This window comes from Contarinia nasturtii, unplaced genomic scaffold (genome assembly GCF_009176525.2).
Source record: "Contarinia nasturtii isolate CC-2019 unplaced genomic scaffold, AAFC_CNas_1.1 Cnas_scaffold_187, whole genome shotgun sequence".
NCBI lineage: Eukaryota > Metazoa > Arthropoda > Insecta > Diptera > Cecidomyiidae > Contarinia > Contarinia nasturtii.
In genome coordinates this window covers 8780981-8803054 of record NW_022197544.1, presented here as the reverse complement: position 1 = coordinate 8803054, position 22074 = coordinate 8780981, and the positions used below count along the sequence as shown (strand labels likewise).

The window sequence follows — 22074 nt, the reverse complement described above, 5'->3', positions numbered from 1 at the left end:
AAAAAACAATTTTTTTTTCTTTGAAATATATAAATATTCAAGATGGACCAATAAAATGACTGAAATGGGTTAGCGTCAAAACTTTTGTATTCTTTTGTTGCTGTTGTTGTTGAAACTGTACTTTGGAACAAATTCAAAATGTTTATTTCTTACAATTATATTCAATCGGAGAATTAATGACAGTAATTGGTGCATTGGTTTATTTTTTATAATTACAAAGAAAAAAAAATCACAGTCAACAGAGAACGTTCTACAATTCTGACATGAATTTTTGTTTTACGCTTTTTTTCATATCATAAAACTGCTCAATATTATTGAGAATCACAAACAAAATTTCTATATAGAAACACTGCGACACAAACTTAACTACATTCATATGTTCGGAAATCGAAATGCATCTTTGTGTTTAGATTAAAATATTAAATATAAACAAGATGCTTAGCGGGCAAAAACTGCGACGCCTAAAATAACAAATACACAAAGGAGAATGAAAAATGCCAGTGAAGTGCAATCTGAACATATAATAATCTCGTTACGCTATAGCTAATGTCTGGATATGGTTTGGTTGTTGTTGTTTCTGCAGAAAAAAAAAGAGAGCGACAGAGAGAGAGAGCATGTTTACGTCTGAGTAGTGATGCTGATGAAATGGATAGTTACAAATACAGCACGTGTATGCACATTACACACATTGTAGTATTGTTCTGTGCTCTGCATGACATAAAACACATAACGAGAGCAAAAAGAAACATTTATTGTAGCATAGCGACACAGTCTCTCTTTCTCTCGCAGCATTGATAGTGTGAGTTAACCAAGTGGTTTGTTGTATGCAGATGGTTCGTGGCTGGCAAAAAATCAGCAGCTTAAAGCACAAACAACCATTGGAACAATGAGATACCAACCGAATAGCACACGCCATAAAACTCAATACGAATTACATTTGTGCAACTATATTGTTCTAATATTATTTATATAAAATTGTTTGTGTGTGCTTTGTTTTTTTAATATCTATTTGGAATACGATTTTCGGTGCATGCGACCGATAGAGAGAAAGAGTTTTAGTTCGTTTTAATAAATTGGTGGTAACTAATCATTCAGACAGCTGATGTCGAAGAGCAGGTGAAATCGTTTCGCTATTATTATTTTTTTTTTTCGTTCGGTTTTTTATTATTGTGTGTGGAATGCCAGATCTTTGTTGCCCCATTTCCTCGTCGACCCGTTAATCCTTCAATTTGTTTTGTCAATGGAAGTCGGAATTGAATAATTTCAATTTAGCGTGTAGATGTGTGTTGTTTTTTTCATCGTCTTCTTTTGCTCAATCAAGATTTCGTGAGTGTGTGGTTTTTTTTTTTGCGCTATGGTATATTGCATTCGCTTCCATTCGCGAATCAACTGTGTGTGATACAACAACAAAACAAGAACATTTAATTTATACAGATATTTCAACGACAAGCCAAGAAAATGTGAGGAAAACAACAACCAAAAATGCCATTCTACGTTGAATGCAATCGAAAAAATACGAAAAAGTGCCAGAAACATCGGAGACTTGCAGATATATTTTCAAAATAGAATATATTTCGTTATACGTTTGGTAACAATAGAAATGAATTGTGAATTGCTTAAATCGAGTGCATATTTTTTTTTTTAAAGAAGATGAAAACAAAATGTGCATAATTGAGAACAAAAGGTAGTGTAGTTGTACAATACAAAGTCTCTCATTATATTTTGCAATTTGAGACTTGTGTGTGCAAAATGTGTGAGATGCTGTAAAATGATTAACATGTTGTATATATGTTTCTCTTGTTATTTGCCAGCAAACTGCCTGCCAGCCACATGAAAACGTTGACGCACACAACATCCGCACCGAAGGATAACCAATGAAATAATAGCGAAAAAAAATTATGCATATATTCAATTATGTTGGAGCTCATTCACGCGAACGAATAAAGAACATGGTCACACTTGAATGATCATACTCCGAAGCATTGTATTTGTATTCGATAATTAGTATTTCATCGTTATTGTAATGTCACGTTACGGGTGTCGAAAGTGATAAAGTGTGTTAACAACAATTAGTTTTTGGCAGCGGGGACCACGACCACAACGACGGCGGTCAAAAAGTTGAGAGGACATTTTATGTGTGTGTGCGCATTTGATTTTGGTAATGCGAGATAGTGCAAGTGATTTGGATGATATTTTAATTTGTCGGGCATTTTTCATTGTTGGCCAACGGCTGCGAAAAAAACCATTTTAACAATGAATGAACGAAGCGGTCGCCATAGTCGAGTAAGTCCATCACCGGGCAAAGGTGCCACAGCCGCTTACACATTATGCCCAATGAACGATCCAGATATAATGACCGGAAGCAGTGTTCTATCGATTCCAATGTCTGCAATTACATTACCATCGAAAAATCCAACGAAAGAAGGTTTGTGTCAACCACTTTTATTTCGGCTTCATTTTTACCAACAACTCCAACTAAGCGATACTAATTTTGCAATTCTGTACGAGTTCAAACCACATTCAAACAAAACCACATTAATGGTTGCATCAAGTTTTAAGTTGGCATAAATATTTTGTTATTGCATGAAGCACACAATTCGCCTCAAAGTATTCCAAATTCATTTTGAAATTCAGATGAACGTTATAAAGTTTTGTGAATTTATTGTTCCGAACACTTTAGTTTTGTCCGCATTCGGTTTTTTTCCCTCCTGCTCAGTCAAGTCATTTTCCTGAGGATATTTGATATTTTTGCTTGATAAATTGCTGAATGTACTTTTTTTGAACTACTGTTTTATTTTACATTTCGAATAAAAGGAAAAAAGTCATTTTTTTTTATTAGGAATTGTGGTCACAAACACCCAAATCACGTGTATGGCCAATGTTTTCCAAAAAAAAATGTGCAAAAAGGTTCTCAAAATATGCAACATAGTCATATTCAAAACGGAATACAGACTGGTATATATATTCATTTCATCATGTTATGCTGTCTAGACGATTAACTTTCAGCTAGATGAGCCCAGTGCAAAATACACGCGATCATAAATAATGCTGAGTTGACCTGAAAATAAAGAATCGACTCGAGCATTTCATGCATTTTGTGGCTCACTAAATCTCTTTACTGTATTGTAGTCTGTATCTATGGCATCCTTATATATTGTTTTGAACGAATATTCATGGCAAATAACCCGTATTATTTATTAACTCTTTTAAATTACCACTCTCGTCATCCCTTTACTCAAAAATTCTCGTGCTCGATTCTCGTGCACTCGGTGGAAATATCAACCAAAAAAAAAAACATTTTCCAGCCAAAAGCAAAATTGTAACTTTTTTGATTTATTTCGTTATTAGCGCAATTTTCTTTTTGCCTTGTTATCAAGCGGGGTTGGCGTATATGAGATTGGGAACTTTTTTATGCGAACGCAACTGATCAGCGCCACCTCACATTAGTTCGAATTAGATCGAAAAACTGAATTTAATTCTGTAGCATTGAAATGAAAAAGAGAAAAAACAACAACAATAGCACGGCCACACAGAGCTGTACATCTATGCGTGCTGATGCATACATACACATATACGCTTTCTTCATTCTTTCATTCCATTGTTATACGTATCTCACTGGTCAACAGATCTATGTAGCCATGTTACTGTTGTTGTTTTTTTCCTCTTTTTCGATTCAATTCATTGCAACTAATGGGAGTTCAACTATGGAATACAAGATGGCACAGATGAGGGGAATTCGCATTTTGTCTCTTCATAGGCTTAGCCGGTTGCTTGTTATTCGTTTCGTTTCGTCTGTCATCCAATTTCAAAACATTATACGGTATTAACTTCTCTGCATCACTTCATTGTATGTGTGTGTGTGTGCACCTTTTTCGGCATTTTTATTTTTAGAATCGCAAATGAGTGATGCACTTTATTTATGTGAATGCGTCCGTGTCAAAACAATTGCAGCATTTCAAAAAATATGAATAGTTGAATACACAGATAACAGTTTTAGATTGTGCGAAAGTGTGCATGTGTATACATAGAATTGACGTTTTGCTTGCAAAACACGATTGACGCTGATGAATGAATATCGTACTGACATATTCTCTACCATGCTATATAATAGATATATTCAATCACATGATAAATCATGCGCGCCGGTTTTGTAAACAAAGCGATGGATGCATTCATGACGCTTTGAACATGTGATTGATTTTTAATGTTTCTCAAAATATGTTGTGTTGTTCTTTGTTTTCAATTTCCATTTGGAGTGTTTTGGCTTTTCTCACTCCTGACTGGAAACATTCATTTTGCATGCCGAAAACCATACGGCGTACGGTACTGCTTTCAACTGTAAATCCCAATCAAGGTCTATGACTATTGCCTTCAATGCATGACAATATCTGCAGCGCCATGACATTGGCTTTAATCGGTCTCTATCAGTTTCGAAGCAACATCAACACCGATTGCATTATTTAATTCGCCTACCGCTATGACACATTCACGTGACACTGGATTACATTCAAACTGAATAAGTCCAAACAGTATGATTCAAATTCAATTATCTCCTAATCTATATTATAAATCATTTTACCAACACCATATTTATTAATTTAAGAATGTGAAATGAATGAAAGAGAGAGAGAGACACTTGTGGTGTTCGAAATTCAAATTGTCATAATTTCATTTCATGTGAATGAATTCCGACCTGCTCATCAAACAAACACAACATTGACTCACCGCTATGTGTGGCTCTTTTATCGCAAAATATTTACGATACTGAATTTCCAACTGATGACCCATTAGTTTGAATCGAACAAATCAAAATCGAATAACATCAAACTATATTACTATTGGATTTTTTTGTACCGCGCTTGTTCTACATTTCCAAGAAATAAAAAAAACGATTGAAAATGGCAAATTAACTGAATTCACTATAAAAATTTAATGAAGTTGATTCATGTCCATGTGAGACGGTAACCATAAGACACGATGAATGCCAACGTATTCGTTTATAATATAAATACACAAACAACCCGAGTGAGAGAGCGTGGAGCGCGTTAAAAAGAGAAAGAGAGAAAAAAGGATAACGAATCCAAAGTAAAAGGCGCATTAATGTTGTGTTAGTTTTTGTGACATTGTTCTATATATTCGTTGTTGTTGTTGTGGTCGATTCTGATAAGGATTTTATTCTCTCTTTTTTTGAAAAAAAAAAAAAAAAATGATTTTGCGGTGTTAGCTTTCGAAGAATAATAGAAAGCTTGTGGCATTTGTACGGCTATCGTACATAAGCCGACAATTTTATTTTCATTTGTCATTGAAATGGATTTGTACATATGCAAAATATGAACATAAAGTTCGGATTATTTGATTCGGATGTACGAGAGAGAGAGAGAGAGAGAGAGAGAGAGAATGAGCCAGTGTGCTATGAATTTTTGTGTGAATGTCAGAAATCCGAGAAAAGAGTCCGTCGGGCAGCCGACCGCCCGAAGTGTATGTGTGTATGGATAAAATCGCGCGCGCTATGTCACTTTGACATTGTGTGTGGGATCGCCTGAGCGCCACGGCTTGAAATACACAGCGCGACTCGATTTCAATTTGAATATGTATTTGATTGGTTATTGTTCCCTTTATTCTTCTATTTCTCATTTCTTTTCCCATTTGCCGATTCACTCTTACAATTTGCGGGGCAAAAGATATATACAGCAGCATACACAACACCGAATAACAAAAACAAAGCGCAAAATATACACGATGGTCTAGTCTAAACGTATCGTCTTGATGATGCGTACCGATTTCGCGTTCTACACTTTATTACTCCTTTGGATTAACGACGACGATGCTGTAGCTAGCAAAAAATCGACTCATTTTTTCCGTCGTCGACGAAAAATTCAAACGAAATAGAATTGAAAAAAAAAACAACAACATCACGATATTTGGCAAAGCGTATTGATTTAAAGAAACGGATTATACCGGAAAATCGTTGTTCAAAACAAAAATACAATCTCATTCAAAGTTGAAGACTTTTTTTTCTCTCGCGAAAATAGTGAGCAGTTTCGTTATTTCCAAATAATACTTACATTTATTTAGTTGTGACAATCGATTTTATTCATAAAATCCGTCGATAGAATTTTTTTTTTTTTAAATAAATCATGATGCAAAACCAAAAAACAATTTCCATTGTTAATTAAAAACATACACATTTAAATAGTGTATTTTTTTTAACTCAAAAACTCAGCCGATTTTATTTGATCAACGGAGTTACATTACACAAAGAAAATGGATATGAAAAAAAAATATATAGAAGTCAACACATTGTCGCATTGATTAATAAATACCACACATTTTAATTTCGTGCCAATCGTTCCGAATCGAGTTTATTGGGAAAATCGAACGAATGGATAAAAAAAGAGCCTCAATAGGTTTCGCGTTATATTAATATATATTTGTCTGTGTTCATTTCGAATTTTCACTTACTCGTCGATTCTGGCACAATTTCATTTGTTATTGTTACCGTTTTTTTTTTGCCGTTATTATTGTTGTTACTCACTCGCGGTGCTAAAAATATAATCGTGAAAGTGTATATAAAAAAGAGTAGCGGTGTAAAGGACGTTTTTTTAAAGCAACATTGGTGTGCATGATCGTAAGAACCGCGGCATGATGAACGCATACAAATGTAACGATTGAGAGGAAAATCAAACGAACAATTCACAAATACGCACCGACCAAATTCCGAATTTTGAAAAATAGATGTGCAAATAAGTGTGCGGTGCATGTCAATTTTTAATTCAACGGACACTGCCATTGATATACATAAATATATTTTTTTCTCTATTTATCTGTCTTTCTTATCTTGTTACAATCAATCATTTGTTCTTTATTATATTTATCGTGTTCGAACACTTTTATGTTCGATCGAAGTTGAATCCACATTTTAAATCCAAAATCCGGAGAAAATTTAAACGTATTTGCTAGCTAAAAAAGTGTGTGCATTCCGGCTGATTCACAATGAATTTAATGTTTCGGAAAAACTTTCGCGAAGGTGCTAAATCGAGCGGTGGCGGTGGTGTAAAATTAACATCAAAAGTAAATCGAAGCCAAGGGAAACGATCTCGCGATATGGGATATGGCAATAATATGGATGCTGATGTGCATTATAGAACACACCTATTTTTTTCACCAAATAGAGGTGCCAGTTCAAGTGACTTTGAAGGTTTGTGCTTTTACGTATGTGTGTCGTTCTTTCTTCTACTCCCTTACTCACTCTATCTATCTTCTCTTTCCAATTATTCTATTGTGTACATAATTTTTCCTTCCATCGCAATAGAATTGCTTTTCAAATTGTTGTCGGAAAATTTTCTGTATTATGTCGTGCAATTACCTTTTACATTATTCTTAGTATGTATGTATATGTGTGTGTGTGCCTATGTACATATCTGTAATCTGTATGTATAATATGGAAAAATAATAATTTGATCATATGTTGTAAGCCAAGTAAACATGATGTTAAAAATGTTGTTTGAACAATGTTTCGATAAGATGAAAATTGCCTGGTCATTCGAAAAATAACAATGTGCCGCAAACAATTTTCATTGTCAAAAACAAACACATTTATGAATTTAATATTTTGACTTTGGTACATTGAAATTTCCAAACAATCACGCAGATAGACGAGTAGCACATTGTTTCTTTTGCTTGTAGCTGTATGTGTTCAATTTTCACGACCAACTTTGGACATGGCTATTTCGAATATAGAAACTTTCCAATCAAAATATTGTAGAGACCACTTTTTCCCTTATGCGTTATGGTTGACTTTTTTGAAATTGAATTTGCTGGGATGTGGATTTTGTTGTGCTAAAATAAATGTTTCGGAAACTCTTTCCTGAGTTCCAATTTCCATAAAATTAGTTTTGCTAGCATTTTACAATGAAAGTGAGCGAACCGTGTGATGAGCATATATCCTACAAGGATAAGCAAACAAAATTTAACCGAATAAAACCGATTTATTCCCGACTGAGACGTGTGTGCGTGTTTCAAGGTGCTTTCGCTGCCTTTATGTTTTATTTCACTGTCGTTACTCTTGTCATCACTACGGTATTTACGCGAATGACATGCTTGGCTTGGATAATTATTATAATCCAGCTGTTTCTATCAGAACATGAGAAATTGCTGACATTATAGTAGTACACACAAAATATTATGCCGCTATTAATGCACCAAAATGAATTGTTATTTGAAATGAACAGCAATCAATATGATTATGTTTATCAATATATTCGATGCGCGATAAAATCAAACCCATTAATTTGATTTGTTCACGCATATATTCGAGCTCATTTCAGCTGATTTCGTCGATATAAATTTTTTTGTAAATTTGAAAATGTGTTTATTAAAATGAATTGATTGAATGAATGTGTAAAATCAACCAAAACTAACTGCATTTTTCAGAGCGTTGTGGTCCAATCGGTGCATCTATATCAATATCGTTGCCACAATGTGATGTAGATGTGCCACAGCCAATAATCGATCGCAGACCATCTATGTCACTTTTTAAATGGGGTGGCAGTCAAAAACGAACCGATGCACCAACACCAACAGCTGCCAGACAAGGTTTGACATCATTCATCAGATCACATTAACAGATCATACAGAATTTACATAAATACACACACACTTACACACTTACACTATACATACATTCATTCGATTTGCAAACGACATGAATTTGTTTTTATCTACAGCATAAATCAAGCGTAACGAAGGAGGATAATTGAATTGCAAACACTTATCCATTTCTCTTTTTTCTTTCGTCTTCTCTTTTTATTTAAAATCATAATTTTCATTAATTTAGTAAGATTTTGTAGAAAGTGTTCCATTTTATGTTTTCGATTGTATTTGTTTTGGTCTTGGTTTTTCTTTTGAATATGATCTGATTTTTCACCATTCTATAATTGAGTTATGATGTTCCTCGCAGATAGAGCTGGATCCATTTTCCTTTTAACAAACACAATGTAAAAAAAATTTAATCTTTTACGAACGAAAAACAAAAACAAAAACAGATGAAAAACATGAATTAATATTTATGTGTAAATAATTCATAATGTCTAACTTGAATGCATAATTTAATTTTTGCCATTTCAAACGAATGATGTTCATCATTCAGGACGTGCGCGTTCTCATCCATCAAGGTCATTTTCATATCTCATTCACCAAACAATTTATTTCGATTTCACTGCTTCGGACAAATGATTAATGTACATATATATTGTGCTCTCTCTTTCTCTCATTTTTCTCTATTTATTTTACATTTCTTAACTATTCCGTGATGATGGTGTGCGCGGCGTGAAAATGAATATTTTACCATTCAAAAATTGATATGAGCAGTTAGCTTTAGTGGCAATGGTAATAATATTGTTGTTGGCACACGAAATGAACCAATATCATTATCCACATTGGATAGAGATTGTTTTATCATACCTGTACACAGTTTAGATCGATTTCTTCCAGCTGGAATACCCGTAAGTATTCATGTTCAATGTTCATGCATTTCAAACGGGTGAAATTTTAATCGTTTTTCCATTGGCATTAATTTTCGATCAATTAAATGTGAAATGGATTTTAATTGAAAAATAAATGATATGTGCATGTTATTTTTTATTTAATTTAGCTTCCACCACCATGTGATTCAGTAGATGTTAAAGCACAAGGTCCATTAAGTGTTTTAGAGGTAGCCGATCCAAAAGTATGTGTACTGGCACATTTAATGAGTCCATTAGAACCGATCGATCCGATCATTGAATCGCCGCTAAGTCATCCGTTGCTGAAACAACGTGCCATCGCTTCAGAGCTTTTGACTGAGGTACAACAAGCAAATACCGCTATTGGTGGCATGCTTCTCGTAAATATGGAACGAAATTGTATGTTGCTCGAACAATTTTTTGCACGAATACTTGATAATTTGTGAATGGTTTTTTTTTTTCAGCCGATTTTCCATTTATCGCCTACTATTTGATAAACACTCAACAAACTGATCCGGCCAACTTTTATTCGGGCATTCGAGGCTCATCGCTTTCAAAATTCGAACCGAAAAAGTTACGGTAACCATCATGTTGGCCACTTTTCATTTTCTTTCACTTTTGACACATTTACAGTTGAAAACATATAAATTTTCTTTTATATTTAATCGTTTTCGATTCTCTGCTTTTACAATGCAAATATTCTATAAGTATATATATATTTCGCATGCGGTTTATTGTGTGTGATAAATCGATTGTGATTCTTATATTGAACTTCTGTGCAGAGCTATTTTTAACCCGTAAATTTCGACCTTTCTCTTTTACATTTGCAAATTTATAAATATTTATCGCACAACATTTCAATTAGATCAGCACAAACAGACTTGAACAAACTAAAAAAAAATCCTTTCTTTCTCACATTCAACTTTATTCACAATTTTTATCGATTTTTTCTTCACACAAACTATGCTATCTCGCACAAAACAACAACAACAACAAAAAAAACACTCAACAGATATACAGCGGCGCATACATTGGACCTATACTCAGAAGTGGCATCCATATGTCGACCACCGTTAGCATTGACAGGAAGTGAAATGGGTTGTTCTATTAATTCTATTATTTAATAATTGTTATTGATTCTTTTTCGATTATTTGTCGATTATTTTAAATTAATTCTATTCTTTTCTTTTGTGATTCTCTCCTAGGTAGCTTTAAGAAAACACAAACACCATCGACCGGATACATAATCAGCGTATTTAAGGTTTTTGAAGGTGACGATGGTGAACGATTCGAAAAAAATTGGCTCTATTGGACCGGTGCCCGAATGCTATATAGGTAATTCACATTTATGTTCATTCATATGCGTAAATGAACTTATAAATTTGTTTTCTATTGGAATAGATATTTGCCAAGATCGGTTGGCATGCGGCGCATCGCATTGCACAAAAGTATTTCGGCCAGAGGTGATAAAATGTACCTTCTTGTATGTGAATGCTCTGATCTGTTGACGGAAATTTCGTCGGCAGCGGTATTGATACCAACGATTCGAGCTCGTTTATGTGGCTACACAGGACTTTATCGACCAATTCAAGCTTTCTAGGCTAATCCACACACACATATACACAAACATTTATCTAATTTAACCAAATAGTTGAAGAAGAAAAAAATGAGAAAGAATGCAAATAAATTGCATTTGAATATATTTAAAATCATGACAGGAATTTAAAAAAAATCAACCTGGAAAACCAATTTGAAAGTATGCATGCGAGCAATTAGCGAATAAACGGATGGGAAACGGGCAAAGTCGAAATGTACACGCGCGCAAAAAAACATAACTAAAATTCAAATGAGAAAAAAATGAACCTGTTTTAACCGTCGACAATGACACCTTATCATACAAATGTTGTGTATATATGTAAACTAAGTATATTTTAAAATGCCGTGTTTATTTTTTTACCTGCGCGAACGTAATTGCAATTCAGCTCTTTTATTAAAATGGTTCAACAATTTATTGGGACACAATTCACTCATTTTCTTCAATTTTTTCAGTTTTTTGTTGAATTTGTTAAAATTTCGTTTCATTTTGATGATATGTTAAAATTCGTTGAATAAAATTGATACAGAAATGGAATGTTGCTTTTTTTCGAAACGAATCTTGAATTAAATATGCCATATACGCATAAAAATTCATAAATCGGTGCTCATGAACCGAACACAGAAAAAGCTACGTAGCAGAGCTATACATGTCCACTTATGTGGAATGCAAAAAATTACACATTTCTTAAAATCATATCGAGCAATAGAGCAATTTGATGATGATATTTTTTTTACTTTAACTCAATCATATTGTTGTAGAATGCATATCAAGTTTAATTACTTTTCAGAAATATTTGTTCTTATACCATCGATTTGATTCTTTTAAAGTCCACTCCACAACCAGACTTGGTGGGTGTTTTTAAAGAACCACACACATGAAAATATATATCAATGAATTACAGATTGCATCGTTTAAATAGGGCAAAAACTTTGACATTTGAATACCAAAAAATGAACACTGTAGCAAAAAAAAATAACGAACACTTTTTGATCATACTACTCTTCACTGTGAATATTTATAAAGATACACAGCAATTAGAAGACAGTCGAATTAAGTTTATGGATCACAGAATAAAGACTTTCGCCTATGTGCCAATATTGGCAAAACAAGAAAAAAAATATTGCCACGCATACTAATGCAAAGATGCTTGAGATTTATTAAGCATAATTGTTTTTTTCTTCGCTGAATAGAAGGGGCCTTTGATTAAAATAATACGTAGAAATTGAATATATATATATCATACTATACAATTTACTCTTTTCTTTCCTATTTCAACCAATCGATTAACAATTTTAACGTAGAACTTAACAAAACCATACTTTTACTACAGAAATAAGCGAATCGATTTTATTTTAATGAGAACAAAGGAATCAAAACAACTTTTTTCGCAAACTTAATCAAACCAAATACGTACTATGCTAGTATTAAAGTGAAACCAACAACAACAACAACTAAACAAATTAAGTAGATATTCACATTCTATATTGATACATTTTTGAAATAATTGCTAAAGCACCAAATCTTCCAAAAAGTAGGTCATAAAATGGAATTAAGCAGATGCAAAAGCACTGTTTACTAAATTATTATTAAAAAAATAATAGATAAATTATAAGGAATTTGAACCTCAACACTTGATTAAAAGAAAAACTGTGATTCTGGTTAACAAAATGTATTGAACCAATCAAATTAAAAAAAAAAATTGCATTACAAAGGATGAACGTAAGCGATAAAGCATGTCAATATTAGGGAATTTAAAATGGAATGTAAATTGTTACAAGAAACGTTCACTTACAATTCACACTCAATATTGCTTTAAAATTGTCAATATATCTACATAAAATTGATTAAACAAAAAAGAAATCGGCAGAGATTTGGTGAGCCATGCGTTTTTGTGACGAATCAACCGGTTATTATTGCTTCTCTCAACAAAGCTTTAAAACTATTTTCAAATAATTATAGATAAATTAGAATTAAGAGGCAACAATATTAAGGCCCGAAACGTGTTTTTCATGAAATTTGACGGATGTTAAAAATGTCAGTTTTTTTCACTCTCTCTCTCTCTTTCTCTCTCTCTCTTGCATTTCATTTAAAACATTCGGTTTTTTTCCTTTCTTCATTCGATTGAATTTCCGTTGTTGTTGTTTTTTTTTCAACTTCAAAATGGGCACATAAAGCAATTTATTTTCAGAATGATACATTTTCCATAAGCTTTTATTCGCATTCGATTTTTGTCATTCGATTTTAAAACAAATAAACAATCAAATGAACTATTGCTAAATGTGTGTATTGTTTATTCGATTTTTCAGGTTGATTTTGAATTGCATTATGCTGCATTGTTGAGTGGTTTTTGTTGGCATGAATCTTTTATTTCGAATATACATATTTTGACAAATTGCTGACGCATCAATTAGCGCGACTTTATTATATGCTCGATTTAGCTGTCATGATCAATTGTTATTCGAAGCGCTTCGTGATAGCACACACTTAACAGGCGCTAAACAGTTTAGCAAAGTGAATCTAATCGATAAAAATAAATATAAATTAAATTTGTAATAAAAAAGTGCAACGATGAAAATTGTGTTAGCTTTAGTTGTGGTTTCTTACCTTGCGTTCGTGACCAATGTTGTGGATGGTGGTTCTCTGCGCGTTCAAGATGTCGATGATCGTGTTTCGTTAGAACGACCAAAAAGATTCGATGTAATTTTATTTTGAATTTTTGTGAAATGTGCTTTAGTGGCCATTCTTATTGTTTTGTTTAAAAACGTGTGTCGTTTTTTTTTTGCTTAGGATGAATCGCAAACGAATGATGAATTGGGTGCAACAGCAAAACAAGCTGATTCCACGGATTCAAGTATACCAAATGAAACGGATGACAAGATTAACGAAGTAGAAGATGAAACAAGAAGAGATAAGGGGTCCAAAGGATCCAAAGGTGGAAAACATCAACATGAAAAGCAAAAGGAGCATGAAAAACACAGGTTTACCTACAGATTTACATTTTCGTTATGTTAATAATATGTTAATGCCCAATATATTTATTATCATGTTATGTTTGAATTTTTTTTATCTTAATAACGTTATTATTATATCGCCATGATAATAACATATTATCTTAATAATATGTTTGAAAATATCTTAATAATATTGAGATCATAATAATAAGATTTTATTAAGATACGGTTGATCTTAATAAAATCTTATTAAGATATTTTCAAACATATTATTAAGATAATATGTTATTATCATGGCGATATAATAATAACGTTATTATTACGCTATGTTGGGCCAAACATATTCAAATTATTATTATGTTATGTTATATGATAATAATATGTTATGATCGGTAAATCTGTAGGTTTAACACGACTACAACAACACCAAAACCAGCTACTGCGGCATCAACGGTAAAACCATTAAATACAACACCAAAGCCGCCATCAATAACTGCTCCACCCAAACCGTCACGACCATTGTCCGATAATATTCCTGTGCCACCTTCGCCGCCGTCACATCCACCACAGCCACATATGCATTTGCAACCGAATTCATATCATATTTTCGAACCGAATGTGGCGCCTGCATCACACCATAGTGAGTTCCCTGGTGAAAATGAAGCTCAAATTCCAAGCGTCTATCGGCAAGAACATCATAATTCTCATCAACAACAACAACAACATCAGGAACATCATCATCATCATCACCACCCAATGTAATGATACGAATTGCTAATATATGCTTACTTTTAATTTTTTTCGTTTTTTTTTTTCATTCAAATTTACACTTTCTCGGTTTTAAATTGAACGGTTTTTGTTGTGTCTTTTTTTCTACATAGGGCCCGCCAAGAATTCGAAGAAACTCTCGATGATTTCGACAATATGCAATTGGGAGCCTCTTATTTGGGACCACCACCAACAGCTTATGCTCCTCAACCATCAAATGGTAATTTTATCAATTTTTTTTTCTGATAATTGAATGTATATTTCAGTTCTGATGAGTGAAACATAAAACGTATGTGAATTAGAGTGTTATGTGCTCTAAGTGAAACTTTTTCGAAGTTATCCACCAAAATATGTGAAGTGATCTCCCAAACAAATGATAATTAACCACCATTTTTCTTTTTTTTCAAAAGCACCCTATGCACCACCCTCTTATCCTAAAGTTCAATGTGGCCATAATTTATTGATTTCATGCCAACCGTCTGTTAATTCATCTCCATGCCAAAGTCAAGCAAATTCTTATGCTGCTCCACCGCCACCCAGCTATGCACCAAAACCAACCTACCGATTTGCCGATGAAGAGCAGAATCTAGAGAGAGACGATACATTGGCTGAACAGCCACAACAAGGGTAAGCTATAATCAACATTTTCTTCTACATCTTTTGATGAATGACATTTCAAATGGAATTGAATGTTTATTTTTATTTTTTCAATTGCAGCTTTGAGAACGAAGAAGATGCGATGGTTGGTAGAAGCTTAGCATTGGCGCCACCAGCTGCTGATGTGAAGGAAGGTGAATATTTTCATCCAAAGCCGCACCATAGTCATCATCACCATAGTCAACAGCACAACGATCAAGAGCACCACAGCCATCCTTCACACCACCATCATCACCATCATCACGATCAAAAAGTGGATGTAACACCACACAGTGAACATGTGTCACCACACAGTGGGCCTGTGTCACCAAAACCCGAACCGAAACCAATTGTTCATGGTGAACATCTGAAAAAAGTTGATCAAATCCACCCTGAACACCCTGGCAAAACTGAAAAATTAAGATATAATTATAGCCCACTCGATGAAGATGAAGCTTTAGTTGGACAGGTAAAATGTTAATGAAAATATATTTTTTTAATTAAATTTTTTTTCGCATACAAGGAAGTAAATTATTTTATGTATCTCTTTCTAGGGGCAGAGCAGTACTAGAATAATCATTTTTGTTTAAAGTAATTCTATGTTGTGAGTAGTAGTCCATATTAATCCATAGCAATACACACTTACGTAAATTCTAACAGCAGTGCAATGACGTTTCATGTGTACGTTGTGTATTAAATTTGTTAGGAACAAAGCGATCGCAGTATATTTCGGATGAGACATTTTATTGTTAAAAAATGGAAAATAACGAATTAAATTTAATAAATATCGAATAAATTGTTTCAATCCGCAATATACGACGAACGCTTTATTCCTAACAAATGTAATACACAACGTACACGTCATTGCACTGCTGTTAGAATTTACACAAGTGTGTATTACTGCGGATTAATATGGATTACTACTCACAACATAGAATTACTTTAAACAAAAATTATTATTCTAGTACTGCTCTGCCCCTAGAGCTCTTTGTATTGAAAAAAATCACACTTTTTCTCGCATTAACTTTATGATATGTGTTTTGTAATTACAGCAAATGCCACCATTTCCACAAGTTCCCGATACGTTTCAAGGACCCGAGCAACAATTAGGTCCTGACGCACGTCAAATGCAATTTCTACCACAACATATGATGCAACCATCAATTCCGCAAATGCGTCAAATGCGACCTGATTTTCCGCCACAAATGCAAACAGAATTTCCACAACAAACAAATCCAATGATGCAACCATTGATTCCGATTGAAACACACCAAATGTCACCTGAATTACATCACGAATTCCAACAACCAATGCCACCACGTAGCAATCAAGCATCAATTCAACCAGATTTCTCAGAGAAGCCTCAACAACAACCAATGCCACCGCGTGATGAATTCCAGCAACCAATGCCACCACGTAACGAATTCCAGCAACCAATGCCACCACGTAGAAATCAACCAGATTTCCCAGAGCAGCAATTTGACTTTCAACAACAGTCAATGATGCGACCTTCAGCTCGGCGAATGCGTCAAATGCAACCATCACAATTTTCACGATATACGCGTCAAATGCAAAGAAATGAAAACCAACAACAGCCACGACCAATGCCAAGATCAGATCTTCAAGTGCAGCCTGAACAGAACCAACAAATGACACGACCAGATTCTCAAGTGCAACCTCAACAAGACCAACGTCAAATGCCAAGGCCAGATTTTCAAGTGCAAACTCAACAAGACCAACGTCAAATGCCAAGACCAGATTTTCAAGTGCAAACTCAACAAGACCAACGTCAAATGCAAAGACCAGATTTTCAAATGCAGCCTCAACAGGACCAACGTCAAATGACAAGACCAGATCTTCAAGTGCAACCTCAACAGGATCAACGTCAAGTGCAAAGACAAGATCTTCAAGTGCAGCCTCAACAGGACCAACGGCAAATGCAAAGACCAGATTTTCAAATGCAGCCTCAACAGGATCCACAAATGCCAAGACCAGATTTTCTTCCACAACAAAGTCCAGAATTTTTCCAACAAGAACCACGAAGACTTGACATTCTGCCAACAACAACCCAAATTTCCCAGCCACCCCAACATCTAATAGTGCCATTGAATCCAAACTTCGATCCAAGTCTGCACCCAATTCCACAACAACAAATGCCATCACGACCACTAATATTTTCACCAGCACCGCCGCCACAATTCCATTTAATGCCACCACGAGCATTTATGCGACAAATGGAAGAGCAATTGAGAAGACTTCGGTTTGACGAAGAACCGTTGGAAGAATCTCTTGGTGAGCCCAATCCAATGATGATGAATGACGAAATGCAATTTTCATTTGGCGTCAATCCAATGATGGCGAGAGAATATTACTAATTGACACTGTATCAATGAAATAACGATCTGTAGCTCACAAAACGACGTCGACATTCAAGAAAATACACATTTGTATCGTATCTTTGCACTCTCTATATATTTTTATTCCGTAATGATAAGTTATTGATTTAAATAGCACAATAAAATCATCATCAAATTGAAAGCCAAAAAATGTTTGAAATTTCAATTGATTACAATTTCGAAAAAAAAGGCCGAAGAAAATTCTATCTCCAAAAAAATAATAATACTTCTGAAATATAGGTGCTTTCCCTCACCGGTTTCTCAAATCGTTCTCGAAATGTGTTTCTTTCTAAAAGCTTCGCCTTCTTTTTCTTGCTCCCATTCTTTTAGGAAATGACTAGTATACATGAACTTCAGCATTTTTCTTGACACTTATTTTCAACGAAATAGATGATACTTACTCTTGACTAACGTATGTAAGAAAAACGATTATCATCATGTTTTGATGAAAGAAAAAACTAATTTTGGATCAAAATACATATTCTATTCTCTGGGTCAAGAGCAGAAAAAGTGTTGTGTGTTCAATCATAGCGTCAGCAAAATTGTAGAATAATCAAAGAGTTGTGACAAAGTTCAATCAAATATTTGTACATTAAAAGAGCATGAAAAAAAAACAAGTGAACAGCCTTACTACGTTCGCGTATATATTCAATGTTGCTGTCGTATGCATTTTTTGTCAGAATGATTGACAACGCACCGCAACGGCCAATGACACCGAACACTAAACTATAACTTGCCTTTTTTTTATATTTTATGAATATCAAAAAATCAGTCTTGAAAAAAAAATCCACCAGAAAACAGACAAAGAACATACCTTCTATATTTTTTGTACCAAGATTTCAATTACGTCGTCAAACCTATTCAATATATGATAATTTTGAACTTTTCAACTTTTATCTTAGGAATCGGCAATCAATCGAAGAAAAGAGTTTCTGGACAAGTATACTTTTGCAAAATACACCTAAAGTATTACATTTCGTTATATAACATATGTTCACCGATTAAATTAAATCAACATTGAAAAAACGACAAGTTTTAAGTTTTATGCTAAATGATGAATATTTTATTTTTGATTTTAATCAATATACAGAAAAAGAGCAAGGCTATCTAATTGCGTCAGTTGATGTCATGATATAAGCACGTTAGTAAGATGAGGATGGTGGTGGAGCGCAAGCTACGTATTGAACATTCGGAACACAGCTGACAAAAAGATTCTGTCCGCATTTTTCAACTTGCGGTGCTAGAGCTGGTGGGGCTAAATTGGAAGAAAAAAAAAACACAGTTTCGTAATTTAAAAAACTATAAATCACAATGCAACGCAAAGCTTTGAATTTGGTTAGAATGAACAAAAAAATATGAAGTCCAAAGAATGCAATTGAAAAAAAAAAATTGAATTCGAAATAATTACCAGAATGAGCTGGTTTATAAGGCGCAGCAGCAGGTTTATAAGCTGGTTTAGGTACGTATTTGGGAATGTCATAGGGCGATGCATATCTGAAATATTGGTTTTCCGCCAATTCATTCTGTTCATTTGGGCTGCCCAGCATTTCATTTTCTTCTAAACCATTTCCATCCCATCCATTTTCTTCCAGCGGACTTCCTACCATTTCATTCTCTTCCATGCCATTTTCTTCGTTATCTCTAAAGATGCCACCACGGTTTAGTCCGAAATTTTGGAATCCTACAAAAAAGCACAGACACACACAAAAATCATAAGTTACACAATAAAATTGAGGACAGTAATTAATAAACAACAAAAAAAAGTGCCAATATGAAAATATTTTTGAAAAAATGTTGGAAAAAAAATCAAATGAATCTTACCTCCGTTTGCATTTTGTTGTTGGAAATTTGTGTTCGAACCCGATGAACCAAATGCCGAAATTCCAAAGGTACTTCCACGGTTTTGTTGAAAATTGGTGTTTGAATTTCCAAATGCGCCCGATGAACCGCCAGCATTTAAAAATGATTGTGGTCGAGCAAATGGTAATTGTGGCTGTGGAATGCCGAATCCACCACCGAATTGTGCATTTATTAAAGTTAAACGCACCACGATCACGAAAAATAAACAAGTCAATTTATGCGAATACATGGCTGAGTAAATAAAAGTGCGTATCGTCGTCGTCTTAAGTTGATCGATGAATGACAAAAGAAATGTTTTTAATGAATAACAATAATTTTCATGGTTTCATAATTTATATTGTGGAATTCGTTCACCATACGCAAATTGTTGAATCGATGAAAAGAAACTGTTTGGATTCGCATAAAATTTAGTTCATATTTCATAAAAAATTGTGTTGCATTTGGAATTTGTGCCAATGCATGCGGTAGACCTCGCATTGTTTTTTTTTCGGTCAACATATACAAGTTTGAGTGCAATAACAAAATTTCTGCTGATGAATTTAATCGATTTTAAATTCCCCAAAGACGACTTGTGGCATTTTGAAAGCTTACAAGTTCATTTCTGAGAAACCATTCAAAGCGAATGTGTTAAATTAAATTCAAGTGGCTAACTACATTTTTTGAATAACAATGAGGTTATTTTTGATCGTTTTTATAGCATTTTTAGTGCAAGTGAATTGTGAAGCGACACAGAAAAATAGCACAGTGAACATTAATAAAGATGTCGTTTCCACAACTACCGAAACCATTGCAACTGGAAACAAAAATACCAAAGACAAAGACGACAAAATACTTGGCGCCGTAAATGAAAGTTTGGATAGTGAAAGTACAGCGTTATCCGAAGAAGTGTGTCCATTAAATCGTTACAAATTTTTGAATATTCAAATCGTGTTTTTTAGCGATTAATCGCAGATGTGCAGTTCGTTAGTAAATAAATGTAATTGTTTTTTCTATTTTTCCAGAGTGAGAGTGATGTTGATGAGAAGAATATGCGTTCAGCACCAACCACGGGCACATATGCAAGCGCACCTCAATCATACGGAAAACAAGTTCAAGTACAGACAACAACCACAGGCGGCAATGGGTATTTGCAAAAATCGTTTGTCCACATTCAAAATAGAAAACTAACCATTTTTCTTTTCTTTTCGCCAATTCAGTAATTGTTCGTGTGTTTGTGTACCACCACCTCCGCCGCCTTGCAATCCAGGTGAATTGTACAAACATATAAATGCACTATGAAGAACATTTTATTTCATTCTATCACATTTTAAAAATACAGATTCCGGTTATGGGCCAACTAATCCAATAGCCGCACCTTATGGTATGCATTCTTTTTCAATATATGTTTATATTTCGTACGATCCAGAGCAAGTGATAAAATCTAAAATTATAACAAAATTTGACTTTTTTAAAATTTAAAATAATGAAATAAAAATCCAATTTTAACAGCACCAGTACCTTATTCGCAACAACATTCATCATATGGTGGTGAACCAAAAGGTAACACATTAATTTTTCTATTATCATTTTTTTAATTTCATTTTTTTCAACACTTAGCTCCAAATTACGCTTCAGCTCCAAAACGTAAGACTTCATATCATTTTTATGATCATTTTCCTACATTTAATCAAAAGTGAAATATTTTTATGCGTACTGAATGAATGTTTTTTTCCATCTCCTATAGCATATTCCCCAGCATCAGTCTATCCACCTGCTTATTCGCCTCCGAAGGGTAAGATTTCAACATCGTTTGTTTAAATCAAATGTTTTAAAGTGATATTTTTTTGAAAATTTATCAACTCTTTGAAAAAGTAATGTTTAAATGTGCTAACTGATTTTTTAAAAACTCAATAGGATATGGCCCAACGCCTGCACCTGTTTACGCACCAGCTTCCAAAGGTACCATTGCATTAACTATTTATTTTTCATTTTTTTGTTTGATTTTCCCTACAAAGAAAAATATATTCCAATTTTTAAGGCATCAAGTTTTTATATCAAGTAATAGTTATTGACCATTTATTTCAATGCAAGCACTATGTTGGTGAATGTTTACTGACTATTCGAATTAAATATGTTTCTATGTTTGCGAAATCTTTAACTTGAATTGATATCTTTATTTTGTCAATTTAGATTCTTATTCGCCTACGCCGAGCTACGCGAAACCGTCAAGCTACGGTAAAGCACCTGCAAGTTATCAACCATACACCGGACCTTATTCGCCATCGCCGAGCTACTCGAAACCATCCAGCTATCCAAAACCACATGAAAGTTATCAATCACCTGCCGGACCTTATTCGCCGCCACCGAGCTACGCAAAACCATCA

General features: G+C 34.0%; 5 protein-coding genes across 10 annotated transcripts in view; 4 read left to right on the top strand and 1 right to left on the bottom strand.

The window, feature by feature from the left end:
- LOC116352054 overlaps positions 1-22074 on the top strand; it is a 587314-nt gene that overhangs the window by 15343 nt on the left and 549897 nt on the right. The gene's annotated exons all lie outside the window — the stretch shown is intronic.
- On the top strand, positions 762-13222 carry LOC116352074. 5 transcript variants are annotated; one of them, XM_031784349.1, is made up of 9 exons: positions 762-1684; positions 1812-2425; positions 8434-8595; positions 9370-9503; positions 9653-9902; positions 9968-10082; positions 10516-10601; positions 10709-10838; positions 10905-13222. In XM_031784349.1, exons 2-9 carry the CDS (start codon positions 2254-2256, stop codon positions 11101-11103), a joined length of 1248 nt encoding a protein of 415 aa, XP_031640209.1. In that variant the 5' UTR covers positions 762-1684; positions 1812-2253; the 3' UTR covers positions 11104-13222. The 5 variants fall into 5 exon arrangements, with proteins under 5 accessions (XP_031640209.1, XP_031640212.1, XP_031640207.1 ...); XM_031784352.1 differs by lacking the exon at positions 8434-8595 and having other exon boundaries at positions 766-1684; XM_031784347.1 differs by lacking the exons at positions 762-1684; positions 1812-2425 and adding an exon at positions 5540-7198.
- On the top strand, positions 13572-18002 carry LOC116352049 (extensin-like). Its single transcript, XM_031784297.1, has 7 exons — positions 13572-13797; positions 13888-14078; positions 14456-14809; positions 14933-15039; positions 15230-15446; positions 15537-15924; positions 16508-18002. Exons 1-7 carry the CDS (start codon positions 13669-13671, stop codon positions 17828-17830), a joined length of 2709 nt encoding a protein of 902 aa, XP_031640157.1. The 5' UTR covers positions 13572-13668; the 3' UTR covers positions 17831-18002.
- Positions 18885-20014, bottom strand: LOC116352100. Its single transcript, XM_031784400.1, has 3 exons — positions 19673-20014; positions 19260-19532; positions 18885-19106 (listed from the first exon to the last, which is right to left on the bottom strand). Exons 1-3 carry the CDS (start codon positions 19938-19940, stop codon positions 18994-18996), a joined length of 654 nt encoding a protein of 217 aa, XP_031640260.1. The 5' UTR covers positions 19941-20014; the 3' UTR covers positions 18885-18993.
- LOC116352065 (DNA-directed RNA polymerase II subunit RPB1-like) overlaps positions 20301-22074 on the top strand; it is a 3586-nt gene continuing 1812 nt past the window's right edge. Inside the window, exons 1-9 of one of the 2 annotated variants that reach the window (XM_031784329.1) lie at positions 20301-20596; positions 20713-20834; positions 20908-20957; positions 21030-21071; positions 21200-21250; positions 21308-21334; positions 21435-21482; positions 21605-21649; positions 21881-22039. In XM_031784329.1, the coding sequence (XP_031640189.1) occupies positions 20381-20596; positions 20713-20834; positions 20908-20957; positions 21030-21071; positions 21200-21250; positions 21308-21334; positions 21435-21482; positions 21605-21649; positions 21881-22039 (760 nt within the window). In that variant the 5' untranslated portion in view covers positions 20301-20380. Of the gene's footprint in view, positions 20597-20712; positions 20835-20907; positions 20958-21029; positions 21072-21199; positions 21251-21307; positions 21335-21434; positions 21483-21604; positions 21650-21880; positions 22072-22074 lie in introns of both variants that reach the window. The other variant, XM_031784330.1, reaches the window with a different exon arrangement.